We start from the raw sequence: 16,335 nt of genomic DNA, 5'->3' as shown, positions 1-16,335 counted from the left end.
CTGCAGCTCAGCACAGCTCAGAGACAACTCTGAATCCTTGGGAAACTCAGCATTCTTGGGGCCCTGTGCTGAACTCTGCAAAGTACAATGGGTTGTGTAAAGGGCTAAAAATAGCCCAGCTTTACCTAGGATCACTTGTAATTGAACCATCCAGCATTCCAAGTGTCAACATGTGATTCCCTAATTTTCAGAATCTGACAGCTGCAGTGAGGAGCTGCCAACTGTGCCCCCTGCTCACTGCACTTTGATTGAAGTACTTAAAAAGACTTCATAATCCACAAAGACAATTTATTCCTGCTTTTTTGTGTTTGATGTAAGTGAATTGGTTACTCCCTGCTGTTTCTGCTGAGTTCTATCCAGGTGTAAAACCTCTCACAGCCAGTGCAATGCTCTCCATGACTGTGGAAGAAAGCAAAACACCAGCACCTAAAAACCTAAGCCAGGCCTGACCTTTTGGTGAAGGAAAGGCTAAAACCACCCCAGCTGGAGATCCAGATGCTGCTTTAGGAGCATGAGTTAGGAAGGTGCTGATTGTTCCATTGCCAAGTCTTGAGAGTGCCATGGGATGTAACAGGACAGAGCAAAGTGAGACAAAACAAAGATCAGAAATGCTGGGTATAGGAGATGCTTTAACTGTAGCACTTCAACAGGATTAAAAAATCCATTTAAACTTAAGACAGCAAAGCTATTTGTTAAAACTCCCTCTCTCTGCCTTTTTAAAAACGGAGGAACTAAATGGAAGAGGAAAGTGCAAGGAAGCTCTTTGCTGTCAGTGTGAAGTGAAGGTTGAATGGCCAAACTCCTCCCGTCCCCATGAACTGCAGCACTGACTCATCACCACATTAATCAACATTTCCTCTGCTATTGCCTCAAAGCTGGAGCACTGAACCAGAAAATACAAATCCTGAAGCAGAACATACCAGAAACAAACCTGCAGCAGGAGTGGGCTGGGAGTGAGGAGCCCAGACTTTCACTGGGGAGGGAGAACCTGCTCATGGCACTTTTGCTTCATCACCTCTTCCCTGGCAGTCCTGTCTCATCTCAGCCCTGTGAGGCAGGACTGGCTCTGTGCATTGCCCTGGACTGGGAGGAGATGCAGAACCCACAGCACCAAGGCCCTGTGCAGCAATGCTGGCAGCAGGCATTAGCAAAGAATTCAACATCACTGTCTCCACCTTCCAGATGAGGAAACCATGACCTTTGAAACAGAAGTGACCAAAAACCATCAAGAATTCAATTCTTTTCCTAGTCTTTAGGCACAGGAAACACCCTTTCTACTGCTTTGCACTGGTGCCTGTGAGTACCACTGCACTTCACCTAAGGAAGTAATAAACATGAACAGGACATGGATTTATACATTGACTTCCTTGCCAGTACACATTTCCTTGCAGAAAATACTTTACAAACCAGGAAATGCTTCTTATGAAAAGACAAACACTTTTGATTTTAAGCCAGTGTTTTTTTCCAAATCGCTCATTTATCATCTCTGCAAAATGAAGACTTGAAAATATTTTAAAAATCAAAAGCAGAACATATTTGAACAAAAGGAATGCAGGCCATGTCCAAGACAGATCTTGTCCTTTTTCTGTCTTGAGCCACCTCCTTGTGTCTGACAGTTAACTTGAGTTTTTCATTACTAAGCCTTTCACAATGTTGTGAGGTTTCCTTCCTACCCAGTTCTCAAATTTCTATGGATCAGTTTCTTGTCTCCTGAAGAATAGGCACAATTATTTCTTACCTTACAGTGCCTGTGCAGATAATGTAAAACATATGCTGCTGTCTTGGTAATACATTCTTGTTGATTAATTAAACACTTCTTTCCATCACATGTCACAAACACAAATTGTCAGCTTTCTGCTTTAATTTTTGCTTAAAAACTTGTCAAAGACTCCAGCAATGTGCCCACTGGAGCTGAAAACCTTGGAGTGGAGAGAAATCCAATGCAGTGGGTTCCTTATTATTGCTACCAAGGGAGAGGGAACAGTGTGTGATGGGAAGAGAAACCAACATCTTCATTTTCCTCATCCCTGTGCCATTCCTCCCACCTGAACTCCTCATCCACACTTTCAGACTCCTCTAAAAGGAATGGATTTTTTGGAGCAGCCACGTCCTATGGGATTAGGAAGGGAGTTCCTTCTGAAAAGGGCGTTCCCTGTATTTAGTGGTATGTAAAAAAAGCACAAAAACAAAGAACAGGCAAGCAAAGAGTGTGTGCTTCTGGCTAAATGATGGCAGTGCAAAGACAATACATGGGAGAATGATATTAACCCAGAGAATGATGCAGATAAAATTCTCTTTAGTTTAGTGACTCTGCCTCTAAGTTCCCTTAGCAGGATTCTTCCCAGCTGGGAAAAAATTACTGACTGAAGAAAAGTCAATTTCTTTTGCTGGCAAACCAGTACCAAACTGCAGCTCATTATTCTTTGCAGACTTCTGAAGCAGAAAGAGCTGCTTTGAGAAATACAGCTGCCAATCTCACTGTGCCTGGGCCAACCAAAGTCAGTGTCACAGCTGAACCTCAGCAGGGTCTGGGAAATTTGGGTTTTAAGTAAAAACTTTTGTGGGTAATAAATACCACAGGACTAATTGCATCTCTGATAATCACTGGTATTATGCTTTATAATTAAACAGATTTTTTTACATTATTTATCATCATATTGACCTTTCTGGTTAGTTATTCACCATCACACCACTGAGATGATACTGCCATTATTTGGAATATTAATCCAGCCCAGCACTGAGTCCTTGTACACCTTGCAATGGATTAGGCACAATGTGAAAAAGAGAAATTAATAATTTGAAAATAGCTACAAATCCCTACCTCATCCTCAGTCAGGACTTCAGAGCCTCCCAGCCCGTGGGCCTGGCTGTTCTTCTGTTCCACCTGCTTCTCCAGGCTGGACATCTCCTCCTTGGCAGCCTGAAGTTCTTCTGCCTTGGCTTCTTTCTTCCGGGAAATTATAGAAGCCTGCAAGATCATTAATGTGAAAACTGCCTTGTTTAATCAGGAGAAAAATGATTTTTAGATAAAAGTATAAATTACATACAGCAGGTTAAACCACAACCTCACTGAAGTTGGCTGCAGCATCTCAACTTTCTCCAGAATGGATGAGGTTTCCAGCACAGCCTTTTTGCCCAGACTCAGGCTGATGTATTTTACATTTTAGATTTACATTTCTTCACCTCATTTTTTCGTTTTCATTGAGGAAAAAGTCAGGCATTTTAGCTGCTCCCTTTCTTCTGCTTAGTCCCTCTTGGTGCATATGTAAGATACACCAACATGGCTTAACTGGAAAGTTATCCAAGATTTCACAAATGTCATAATACAGATTTTTATAACTCCAACCTACTCCAACCTACAGAAATATGTTACACTAAAGCAGAACTGAGCCACTAAATCTTGGCAAATAGCTAAAAGATGATGAATAAAGCAATAAAGTACAGAAATAGTGTAGATTACAGATTAATTTTTTTTCTTAGTCTAGAAGATAAAACACTTAAAAGTAATATTTTATACAAGACTGAATATTTAATAATACCTGAGTTTTGACCAGAACAGATTTGGTAACATAAGTACACATTAGTTCAAGGACTTTTTAAAAAAGCATTTTTCTGTATCTTGTTGGAAAATCCTCTAAAATAACACAACACATTCATTTAGATGCAGGTACAGGAATTTGAGGCATGGCTCATTTCTTCATGTGAAAGGGAAAACTTACAAAAAAATGAAGCCAAAACACAGCAGCTTTCTCACACTCAGCTGAGAGGACCAGCTTTCTCCCTAAATAAATCTCCAACAGAATTGTGCTGGGGTGGGAGCTCAGCTCTGCTGCACGAGGTGTCTGTGGTGACAAACCAGGGGACAACAGAGCTGATTATTTTGTGGAACAGAAGCCAGGCCCTGGCAGAAGAAAGCACAGAGCTCCCCAGGCTCTGAGCTCCCAGCAGCTCCTGAGGTGGACTCTCCTTGGTCCAGCACATTCCAGAGCAGGATTCTCTCTCAGGAAGAGCATCTCATCCAAAATAAATCAGAGTTTCACTTTGCATTTGTGACTGAACTGCAGAACATATCTTATCCATATTTTTTCCCTCCCACTGGTACATTTTACTTAAGCCTTTTGATTTTTCAAGCCATCACCATAAGCATCACACTGAAGATCCTCCATAAAACTGGTGCAGGTAGCCTGGAGAAGGAATCACTCAGGTTCCTGGGTAAGCTCTGAAAATCTCCAAGTTCATCAATCCTTTTTTAACTTGGAAATTTACTAAGACTGGACCAAACAGCCTATTTTACAGCAAGATTATTTTACAGCCTCAGGATGAGAAATCAAAGAATTCCCTCTTAACAGATGCAAAGGAGAAAAATGGCATTTGGTGAGACCTAAGGAAGGGCCAGAGCTGCAGCAGGCAGGCCCATGCTGCCTCCTAAGAATCCATCCACAGCTGGAACCTTCCCAAAATAACTCCCCCAAAATGCCCCTTCCAGAACTGCTGTGCTGCAAGGACAGCAGTAAAAACCTTCACTGGCATGACTAAAAGCAACCTTTGACTCAGCCCTGAACATACAAATGTTCAACACTCTTTGTTTCCCTTCTCACCTCCATTATTATGTATTTCTACTGATTATGTTAGACAAACCAAAGGAAAAAATCAGCATGGAAACCAATCAGAGACTGATTCTTTCTCCTGCTTCTGCTTAAACCACATTTTGTTCCTCCTTACCTGCTGGCGATACATGGAGAATTTACTGTCAGTGGGCTCATAGGTGATGATCCTTTTCTCAATCAGCTGATTCATTTGTGCAGTGACTTCCTCTATCTGCAAGACAGAGAGGAAAACTAAGGAAACAGAGCTTGGTGTCTTTGTCTTCTCCAAGAATTAACTGCTTTGCAACCCAGATTTACAATCCAGCCAGTTCCTTTTTTTAAAACAGAGAAACAGACCCAAAAAGCTCTGTGAGTCATTAAGTATTGGCCAGGAAGAGGCTGTTTTTGCATTTCCAGTTCTGTGCCTTTATGATAAGGCAGAACCATGATGCTGGCCCTGAAAATGAAGTAAATTGGTGCATGTGGAGGGAAAATGCAGTGAGTTGGTACAGAAAAAAGAAATTGCCACATACTGAGTGAAAAATTTAATTTTATTGACATGACCTAAAATTCCCTTTCATTCAACCATTTAACAGAAGTTCAAAGGGAAGCAAATGAAGGTTAGATGATAAAGATTTAATCAACACTTTGCAGAGTCACAGACCATCATATTCCAGGCCTGTGGTGCCTTCTCCTCCTGCCACAAGATGCACTTGGTTGTCCTGAGTCCCAAACTGCTGAGCTTCACTCCAGCCAAAGTTTCTGGAGCTCTCAGCCACAGCAGAGTGCAGATTCCAGCTTTCCCAGTGCTCTGGGACTCCCAGCAGCCATGGGATAAACAGCCACAGCAAGTTTCCTTTAATTCCCTGCTGCTGCTGAGGGAGCAGTGTGAGCATTGCTGCCATCCCAGGGAGTGAAACCAGAACACAGGGACAGGGCTGGGCATCACCTGCAAGTTCTGGGAGCAACATCCATGTGCCTGGAAAACTGAGAATCTCAAATAAATTGCTCAGTAGGATAAAAATACTCCAGCACCTGCAGAAAAAAAAAACAACAACTCTCCTGTGAATTCTATTCTATTAGTGGTAGAACAGGCTTGAATTTGAAAATGGCATAAGAATTCCTTTCTGTGAATAAATTCCTGGGGTTTATATTATAAAATGCATGATGGAAACATGCTTGGTGCACTTCAGCTCCTTTTTAAGGCACTGAGATAATAAAAAGCCTACTTAAGGAAAAAAAAAAAGCTGCCTAAGGCCATGCTGTGACTTCAGCCAAGTGTATGACATGTTTTTATTATCTTTCAAGAAGAAGATACTTCCAAAATATAACAAATCAAAGGTTACATCATGGAGAAAGAGGGCAAAACTTGAAGCTTTTTAAAGTATTATGATAAACCCAACAACACTCTTGGAAAAGAAATGTGCAAAAAACCAGGGTTTCAAGCGTGCCTGAAAGACATAACTGCAGCCACAAATATTGTTTTGATTAGAGGAACTAATCTAGGAAAGCAGAGGCTGAATCACAGAGCTGGTTTATTATTTCAGCCCTAATCTGCCATTTATTAGTGCTGTCATCCCTTAAGATGGATCCTCTGTTTCCTCATTATCTCCATTTCATGGCAAAGCCTGAGCTGGAAATCCCAGGGGTATCAAACACCAGCTGGTAAGAACCTGCTCTTCTTCCTCTAACATTGGTGTAAATCTTCCTCATTATCATCAATAGAAACATTCCTCTAAATTCTTCTAGGGCATTATATTTCATATTTAATATTTTATTTAGGATTATGCAAATAGGAAAACTTCATTGAGTTAATATATAAATGTACTTGTGTGGCAACAAACTCCTCTGCACATTCTGGATTTATCTGACAAATAAGGGTTTTTCTGAGACTATTTGCTTTTAGCTTATGAAAGGTAAATCAAGTATTTGATGCCTAAATTTTCTTTGTTCTTAAAAACCAAACCAAACAATGCAGGGCTCTTCCAACCCCTGAGGAGTTCTGAGCCATTGCACAGGGATTGAGGCATCACCTTGGGAGGACACATCCCTCAGGGAATGTTGGGATAAACCCTCGATGGCAGGGAGAGTTTCAAACAAGGGAAATCTGAAGAGAAGGAAAATCAGCCCTTGAGTGCTGAATTAACACAATTTCCTCAACAGCACCTGAGGATTTGTTTGGGTTTAGGGTTTGGTTTGGGGTTGGTTTGCTCCTGTCTCTTTTGTGAGTATTTAAAAACACCTTATCAGAGAGTTTGCACTTAGGGATTGAGACACCTTTGGTTTTACAGCTGAGGGGAGGCTGCTTTGGGAATGAAGCATTTTCTCTGGGGTATGAGCAGGGATAAGAGCACTGCAGAGTCCAGGCAGCCCAGAGCATGCTACAGAACACAAACCAGGGTGACCTTGGTGCCTCACCTCACTTTCCAGGGCAGTGAGATCAGCTTGAGTCATGGCTGGCTCTGAAACCAACTTCTGTAAGAAATACACTGAAGTCTTTTTACTTTCCATCTCTCTGGGTATTTTTTCATTTACCAGGTAGGAATTGAAATTTATCTCCTCTTCTAGTTTCTTCATTAAACCTTAAAAACAAATTAAATCAGTGAGTGTCTATAAAAGCAATGTAGCAGATAATTAAGTTTGATTTCCCCAACACATTAAAGTATTTAGCAGCTGATTACAATAACAGCATAACATTTGAGTCTTCAGTGCTCAGAGAAAGGGGGAGTTACTTGATTTAAATTTTTAATCTGGATCTTAAACAATATAAGAGGATTTATTATGCACCTCTATCTTGAACATGTAACTATCAGCTCCTTGAGAGATTCTTCTCATTAATAAGAAGAAAACCCCATCTTCACAGGAAACTCCAGCTGAGTCAGATACAGAATTCAACACACACTGCTGATATAAACAGCCATTGAACCTTTATCTGTAGAAAAATCTTCATTTGGCCCAGCTCATTGATAGATTTATTACATCCTTAGAGATTCGTGCTAAAATAAAACTTTTTCTGTCTGGCATTTAAAAAGGCCTTAAAATGAGCAAAGTTTAATGTATGCCTACTTTAAGGGTCCTTTCCATTGCTGGAACACAGATTGCCTCCCTGTAAAGATTTCTTCTTGAAAGAACAAACATTGAATCTCAGGACAGTTCATGGACTGAGAATGCAGAAAATAACAATCCAATAGAAAATCCCATTTATGAGCTTTGCTGGACCAGCCTGATGCACCTGCACCTTACCAGGCTCTGGAGGACTTGGCTCTTTCTAGGCAGAGTAACTCAGGCCCCTTAACAGATCATTTATAAATAAACTCAAGATAAGAACAATTCACAGATAGAAAAATGCAAGAGAATAAAAGGAAACATCCATTAAATGACACTGCACAGTCTCCACTGACAACAGGCAGTGCAGTGAATAATTCCTCAGAGACAAGGACTACAAGAACTACAATTCCTGTCCAAGGACTACAAGATTCAGAAGCTGCATGTCAGATGAGAGTGGGAATGGGTATTTCAGAGTATTTTTCATGATCCAGGTGATCCAGGGTTCTTTTTGGTTTTCAAACAACTTGTTATGGTTGGGATTTTAGTTCTCTCCTTATTAGGGAGAAGATGGAATTGTGATGAAATGCCAAGGAAAACAAGAAGTTCACAATCTCCATCTCTTCCATTTACTGCACAAGCAGAGAGGAGTTGAGCACAGAGACACAAAAGTGCAGCTGATGCTGCTGAAACGGAGATGGGAAAGGATGTGGATGAAAACAGCTTTTGGTTCTCAGGCTAAGAAGCCTGACTGCCAAAGGGAAAGGTCAGAACAAAGTGAAAGAGCCCAGGAAAAGGGGCCCCCGTTTTTCTGCTGCTATTTACCTCTAAATCAGTGTCCTGAGAGATCCTCCTGAGCCCTGCTCCCAGCCCACTCTGCCAGGAGAGCTGCCAGAAGGGAAATAAGCCATCAGCTCTTGAGAAAAACTCGAGAACTGGGAGAAAAACCAGGCCCTGGGGAAAGCAGTGCTGCCAATGAAACTAAAACTGAGTGGGAGTTCCTCTTTCCCAGTTTGTTGATTTCTGTGTTTATGGAAAGCATCCACAGGAGCTTTTCCCCTTGGTGGAGGGGCCATTTATCAAACCAAAGAGCCCCAGACTGGTTCTGGGTGCGAGAGTGGAGTTCCTCTGCCATGGTGCACTTGGCACTGCAGCTGCACCCTGGGCACACACTGGAATTTCCTGGGAGAGATTTCCCACTCCCTTCCTCCAGAAGAGCTCAATTCCAACCTTCCTCAGCCATGACAGAGCTGGGCAGGAGGGACCACATCCTAATGTCTCACTAGAAATCCCCCACCTGTGCAAATGCAGCAAAGCTGTTCCCACACCCCCTGCGAGCTGATTTGTCACCTCAGAACTGGCTGGAGCACCCTCCCAGTCTGGTATTTATCACCAAGATCTGTGGTGTGGAAATCAATCTGATATCAATTACATTATTCTGATATGAAATATTAATATTTTAATTAAATCCATTTCTTGACGTTTTTAGCAGCAAAGAAACCTGCATATATAACCTACACTTAATTTCTTGTGCTACTCCAGTTTTCTGATAAAAAAGTACATTCTTAAATGATTTGTTGTAGATATGACAAGAAACTTAGCAAAGAACCACAAGAGCTTTGATAAGAGCAGAGACCTTTTGATTTCATGGGGTATAACCTTGATCACAATCTGATTTATTTCTCAAATAACCTCAGAGCTGCTACCCAGTCCTGCTACCCCCTGAGTGTTCTGTGTTGTGCTGACTCCTCATGGAGCAACACAACCAGTTAAAACTTGATTTCTTGATGGGGAAAGACATGATGTCAACATCCCTCATGAGTAATATCATTTCTTTCCTGAATACCCTGGATATATTTTTCCTCCTGTACAACTCAACACATGGAGCAGTAACTACCTAAGAGCTACTCCTGCTGCTTAACAGAACCTTAAAAACCAAAACACAGCACAGCTCCTGCTTTGGGCTTTTTTTCAGTGAAAAGCATTCTTTTGAAATTCCCAGGCTAGAGAGGAAAAAAGGCCAGCATACTTCAGATCTTTCCATTACACATATAAATTCTGTTTTTAATGTTTCAACATTGACTTATGGTTACAAAATCTACACACGTAAGCAGCACAGAAATCTGGCTCTGTGCCCTCAGGTTATTTTAGCAAGCTCCTGCCAACCACATATTTACATGTGGAGAGCTATTCAGAGCACTCCTCATGTTTTCCATTCAAATTTTTTTATTATTATTATTTTAAAGAAAGGGATGGGAGAAAGAGTTTATTCGTGCTTGCTCAGTCATGTAGAAGAGATGCAATTTTCTCTGCACAATTCTGTTAATGGAGCTAAATCTTGATTAACTTTGTGCTCAGAATCCCACTGCAGGCTGCCAACTGGGCATCCTGGACCAGAACCATCTGCAACAGGAATTCAGTTTTTAAAAGGGGGAAAAACAGAGAGAGACACTTATTTCATGACCCTCTGCCAATAACTGGTTTAATACCTCATGGGAAGGCCATGACCAAGTCTAGAACAAACTTCCAGCATCAAATCCTTCCCTTCCCTTTCTGCAGCCACAAAGACAGGGCTGAAATGATTTCCTCCACAGGAACACCACTTCCACTTTCCCTCTCTTCAACAGGGGCCTGGGACATGCAAACACTGGAAGATCAGTCATCCCTTCCATATATCCTTGAAAAACCAAAAGCTTCCTGGATTTGTGATTCCAAGTTCTGCTTTTCATGTTTGTAATTATTATTATTAGAGTTCTTTGAAACCTCTCTGACCCTTCAGTGCTCTCTTGAATGTTGAATTAATGAGCAGGGGCTGCAGGGCTGGATGTGCCAGAGCCAGACCCAGAGGCACAGAAACTCTGCTGTGGCATTTTCTCCCAGCAAGGAAAACAGGGAAGGCACCTCATCCATGGCAGTGGGAGCTCCAGATCTCCCATTCCCATTCCTGACCCACAAATTCTTCTCAGACACTCCTTAGCAAAGAGCCCCACATGCCAGAAATGCATTGCATGTACATTATTCCTGGAGGAATAGCCTGGAATCTGGCTCATCCTTAAAATAAACACTGTTGCCACGAGCTTGGCTTCCCAAGTCTCTGTGGTCACTTGGAATCAAGGGTCTCCTCATTATTCAGCCATTTCCTTATTTCTATTCCACCAGTGATCATTTGCTTTTTTCTTTCAGGAATCTGGTGTAAATACCAAACAAAAGAAAAGCCAAACATCCATTCTATTTCTCCAAACCTTCCATTAAACTCCTTTTAATCCTTTTAACAGAGACTACATTGAATTTCTGCTGCCTTGTTTGTTCAAAATGGGGTGGAAGAGTTAATGACCTTAAAAAAATCAACTACAGCAAACCCATCAATCTCACCAACCAGATTTGTATTCTCATCACAGATATCAAATTATCTTAAAAGTGCTTTACCATGACCTTGCATTGATTGACAGTGACTTTATAAAAAATGAAATCATTTGAAGATGAAATAAAGTTCCACCTAAGCCAGTCTCCCTTACCAAATACTTCTATAACTTTTAATTGTAATGGCTGCAATGTTGGAGGAGATCATTTAAACTTGGAATTTTAGGAAAAGATAATTGTGTGGAAGAGAAAAATATTAATTTTTTATACCAAATGGAATATTTAAGTTAATAGGTTCCTAAATTTCTGGTTTTCATCAAGAATGAAATAAAATAGGCATCGGTACAAAGCAATTCCTCTTTGACAAGTATCTTTGAAGTTCTCGGTGTTCTAAATCTGTTTCTACTTATTAACTTGATGAAGTTTATAAATGACCCATTTTACTGTTCATCAACAGATCATTTTACCACATTCTTTTAATCAATATTTTCAAGCTACTCATTCACTTCTTCCTATATCTGCCAATAAAGTAACCAGCAATGTCCTATAAAATGGACAGGGACCAAGAATTTAGTGATTTGATTTGTTTCTTCATGTTATCAATTTCTGTTTGTGCAGCAGAGCAGAATTATGTCAGTCTTGCAGAGGAGGTGTGAGCTGGGTTGTGGTTATTCAGACCAGAGCCCAGTGTTAATAAAAATACCGTTCATATTCAGTACAACAAAACACCACAAAAAACCCTCCAGAATATGAAAACTCATGTTACTTAGTGCTACCAGCAGCAAATCCTTCTCTAGTTAAACAATATCCTGAGTAGTGCAGAAGTTATTAAACAGGGAAAGGCAGAAGTTAATGAACAGGGAAGGACTGGAATGAACAAGCAGGGCAGGAGTGTTCTGTGGAGCAGCAGCATCACTTCCAGCTGTTTTGTAGCATCATAACAATTAATGACACAATACAAAGCCCTCTAAATATGATGTTTCTAAGAGTTAAAGTCCTACCAACCATAAGGCTTTTTCTCTTGGCACAGCTCAAGCAGGCTGATGCTAATTGCATGCTAATAACACTCATGAATATCTGCTAGTTGCATTTCCTTCCAGAGCTCCTTTACATTTCTTTAAATATAAAATTAATTATAAAGTGAAGTAATCAAACCCATAAGACAAACAACAAAGCTTTTGCTTGTTAGCAACAACTCTGAACATTTTATCTTGTTTAGGAAGTAAAAACACCTGAACATTAAAAATGCAGGAAGTTTCCTTTAAAGGGAAGGATCTGACTGCCAGTGAACATCCAGCTGCTGCACTGTCAGCAGACAGGGCTGATACCAGCAGGCAGCTGAGGTACCAAACTGCAGCCAAAGGGAACCTTCAAAATGAAATAAATTGTGCTACCTCGTAGACCAACAAAGCTTTTAAAATAAATGGAACCTATTCAGTGCACTGTGGTCACCTAATTTCAATTATTAAAAAAACCCCACAGTTGGCATTCTGTAATTGCTGCTACAGGCAGTGCCTTTGTAACTGGGGAAAGCAATTACAAAGCTGAGTCCTGAGGTCTTTGTTTGGGCAAAATTTCAACACAAGTTTTCTTAAGTAATGACTCCAAGCTTTGATTGGGAACATCTAAATACTTTTTGTTTTTTTCCCCTGCAAGCAAGACTCGAGATAAGGAAATTAAATATGTTAACTTTATTTTCATCTCAATGATTAAATGACATATTTACTGGCTTTTTATTATGTTACCTTTGCTTCTGTGAACTGAACCCATCAAGTTTCCATTGGCCTTAAAAAAACCCAGGAACTGAAATAGAATTGTTGACACAGCTTTGCTGTATAAACTCTCTGATAGCTACTGCAAAAAAGGAACAGTTATAAAATCCACTGCAAGTCCCTGTGAGATGGTTGAGACACTCCTTTAGTTCCACTTGTGGTTCAGTGGCAGATGAGAATCATTAGAAAAATCAAAGTAAAATTATAAAGTAATAACAATGCTATGAGGTGGTGACTGAGAAAAATCCTTTAACTCAGAAGAGCTGGCAAAGCAGTTGTGTGATGCAACTGAAATAGTAAATGCTCTTGAAAGAGCAGGACAATACCTTTTACTAAATTTAAATTGAGAAGTAGTCAGATTCTATCATTTTGATGTAATTTATACACCTTTCTATGGCAAGTTTTGCACCACACCAACCTGGGATGGAACAGGAAAAGCCCTACTCACTTTCTGGTTTGGAATCTGCCACCATGTGCTGCATCTCCTTCAGCTGCACCTGGGCTCTCTGCAGCCTCTGCTCCGTGTGGAACAACTTTGGGAGACAATTGGACACACACAGGGTCACTCCTTGGAAATCCACGTGCAAACCACTCAACCCACAGAGCCCCAAACACAAACCATGCCAGCTTTACTGCCTGGTGATTTTGTGTTTCACAAGGGAAATGTGCCAGACCAAATTTTCAACACTTGGCCTGGGTTTACTTGATATTCCCTCCTGTTAATTGAGAAGAGTGTTCTTGTTCTCCCAAGTGATATTTTCTCTGATGGCAGAAATTCATCCAACAATTTTCAACCAAAAATATGAGTGGCTTGAGCATTACAACAACAAGAAGAGGCAGCAGGAGTCAGGATTGCAGCAGATAATTCTGCTTATCCTGCAATGCAGCTGAGTTGTCACAGCAATCCACTGTCCATCCCAGGAGCAGTCTGGAAAGCTTCCTGCCAAACCAGCCCCAGCTGATTTGCATTTCTGTGACTTAGAGAGATGTGCAGTAAGAACTGGAATTAACTGGCCATCACATTCATTTTAGTAGTGATCTTAGGCTCCAGCAAAGACCCAACAGCTTGAGAGGCCACTGATTCCCACTGATCCCACATCCAGACAAAGGCTGCAATATCAGAAATCTGAAAGCTTTTCCCATTTTAATAGGAAACGCTCTCAGATTTCAGGCTACAGACTTTGGTGAGTCAGTGTAACAAAATGGCACTGGACTCTATAGAAGTATCTTGTTTAGACAACACAGGACAGAATAAAACCCACCCTTACTCTTGGATGTCAGCTGCTCCCAGGGCTGCTCAGGACATCATTTTTCCCAAATTCAGGGGCTTAAATCCCAAGGTTGCTCCTGAATACATACTGCCCCCACCCAGGAAAATACAAGGTACTTGCTGTGTTGCTCAGCCCCTGCAACCTTCGTGCAGATCAGAGATAGAAATCAAACCAAGGAAACATTTGCTCACTGCCATAAATGTGAAGAGTTCCCTTTGGGTGCTCCAGCAGTAAGTCATGGAACATTTCCTGGGAATGCTAAAGGATGATGTCAGTGGGAGCTGAGGCAGCCAAGTACCTTCACTGTGGTGTTCAAAACTTGCAGGGTCAAGCCTCTTCCCTTAAAATGTACACAGATCTTTTAAATGGAATTTTATTTTCTGGGGTTGGGAGAAACTCTCCCATCTACTGCTGTTCCTGATGTATTTTTAAAATGCACAATTCCCAAACAAACATCAACAACTCTTTACCAGGTGTGTTGTTATGCCAGTACCTGACTTTTCTGTTCTTGTTTCTGTTGAGCCAGAGATTCTTCTCTCTCTTTCTCTAAGCGAAGCTGTCTTGCTATTTCAAGCATCCGTTGATGATTTTGTACTGTCTCCACCTACAGCAAGTGGATAAATAGTGCATGTTGCTGTCAGATAGCTGAGAAATACATTAAAGAGATCAGATGTCTCACAAGCCCACTTAGCACTTCCCTTCCATACACGTTACTACTCAGAAATGACAGCAAAGGACTGGACTCGAGATTCTTAAAAGCTCTGGATCAGCGCCTGGGGAGATTCCCTGTAGGTCAATTAGTTACTTGATTCCTTCCTAGACATTCAGTGTGTTTATCTTAATCCCTGTTTGCATTCCAAAATGGGAGTTGCAGGCCAAGGATTATGACACTGAAATGTAGGAGTGTTACTTCTCTTATTACCCTCTTCTTAAGACGCTCGACTCTTTTGGCCAGTTGATCTTTCTCCTCTTCCATTGCACTGATGTCCTAAAAAGCAGAAAAAACAGATAAAGAAATATTAATTTATTCCCCATGTATATTGGATTGGACTAAGTTCTCCTCAAATTAATATGAAAATCAGAATTCTTCCCTGAATACACGGAGGCGGCTGTAATTTTATTGATCTATGATCAAACATCCAGGATTCCAATCTCTCTTCTCTCTTACTTCCCCCACAGTTCCCACTCTCTTTATGCTAACATTCTTCATCTGCATCCTTGAGTATTACAGTGAACATTTAAAATAAAAGCAGGTGGATTTCTCTAAAATAAAAACAAACAAACAGAAACCACCAAGGAACGAATCAGTATGAATTCAACATCTGATGCAGTCTGACATATGTTCTTAATGTCACCAGCATTACCCAATTCCTGGCAGACCAATTTGCATGAAGTTGCTTATGAGAGATGTCTGCTGCCACTTCTTGTATTAAAACTGTCTTAAAAGAAACATTTTCTAGTGCTGAAACATGTATCTGATTATTATTATTCTCCTTTAGTCCTATTTTGCAACAGCAGGGCTCTGCAGATTGGTAGTTATGAGAGAAAGGAAAATGAATTCTCCAAATGTAGGCCTTATCTCAACATTTGCTTGGCTTCTCTGTGTGTCCACTGGAAAGTTGTACATAAGCTTAATTATTGTGCTGAAACAGAGCAAATATCTCTACTTAACACTTGAGCCACGTGGGTTCATCATTTCTGTTGACTTAAGCTCATAATTCATTCAACACCCTCTGGAATTATTAGCTGCTATCAGGAAAGCAAAAGGCTTTGTATCAGTCTGCATTCAGAGGAAATGGAGTTCCAATATTTGGAAATCATGCTGCACAGAGTCTTGGCAGCCTCGTTCCCCAATCTGCTCCAGAAATCTCAGCTCTAAACAGAGCGAGGACTTTGTGTTTGCCAACAGAGAGCAGCTCCAGAGGCAGCTGCAGTGCCCACCAGCTCTGGCCTCTACAGCTTTCACACTGTCCACAAAGCCAACAAACGTGGAACTGACATGCAAAACACCAACTAAAGAAAAAAACTGTAGAGTTTGTTTACCCTTCTTATTTCTGCAGTGGATAAACCAGATATTTTCAGCTGCTCATGCTCCTTATGTAGGTTTTTAAATGCTTCCATGAGTTCTTCATACTGTGAAATGAAATGGAAATTGTGCAGAATGAGCTCTGTGTCTAAGGATTTTCAGATCAACACACTGTTTTACTACTAAGACAGTAAAAGACATAGAAATATGGTGAAAATAAGATAAAAAAGGCATTTTCTCATTGCAAAAGCCTGTCAACTTATAAATAACAGTGC

General features: G+C 40.8%; 1 protein-coding gene across 1 annotated transcript in view; it reads right to left on the bottom strand.

The window, feature by feature from the left end:
• The window catches only part of IFT81 (intraflagellar transport 81), a 37,154-nt gene that overhangs the window by 15,742 nt on the left and 5,077 nt on the right, over positions 1-16,335 (bottom strand). The window contains exons 4-10 of the mRNA XM_063173095.1: positions 16,078-16,167; positions 14,957-15,022; positions 14,528-14,638; positions 13,212-13,296; positions 7,005-7,168; positions 4,723-4,818; positions 2,822-2,968 (exon numbers count right to left, since the gene is read on the bottom strand). Of these exons, the coding sequence (XP_063029165.1) occupies positions 2,822-2,968; positions 4,723-4,818; positions 7,005-7,168; positions 13,212-13,296; positions 14,528-14,638; positions 14,957-15,022; positions 16,078-16,167 (759 nt within the window). The remainder of the gene's footprint in view (positions 1-2,821; positions 2,969-4,722; positions 4,819-7,004; positions 7,169-13,211; positions 13,297-14,527; positions 14,639-14,956; positions 15,023-16,077; positions 16,168-16,335) is intronic.

This window comes from Melospiza melodia, chromosome 20 (assembly GCF_035770615.1).
Source record: "Melospiza melodia melodia isolate bMelMel2 chromosome 20, bMelMel2.pri, whole genome shotgun sequence".
Classification (NCBI taxonomy): Eukaryota; Metazoa; Chordata; class Aves; order Passeriformes; family Passerellidae; genus Melospiza; species Melospiza melodia.
The sequence above is the reverse complement of the archived record's forward strand: the minus strand, read 5'-3'. Positions and strand labels throughout refer to the sequence as shown.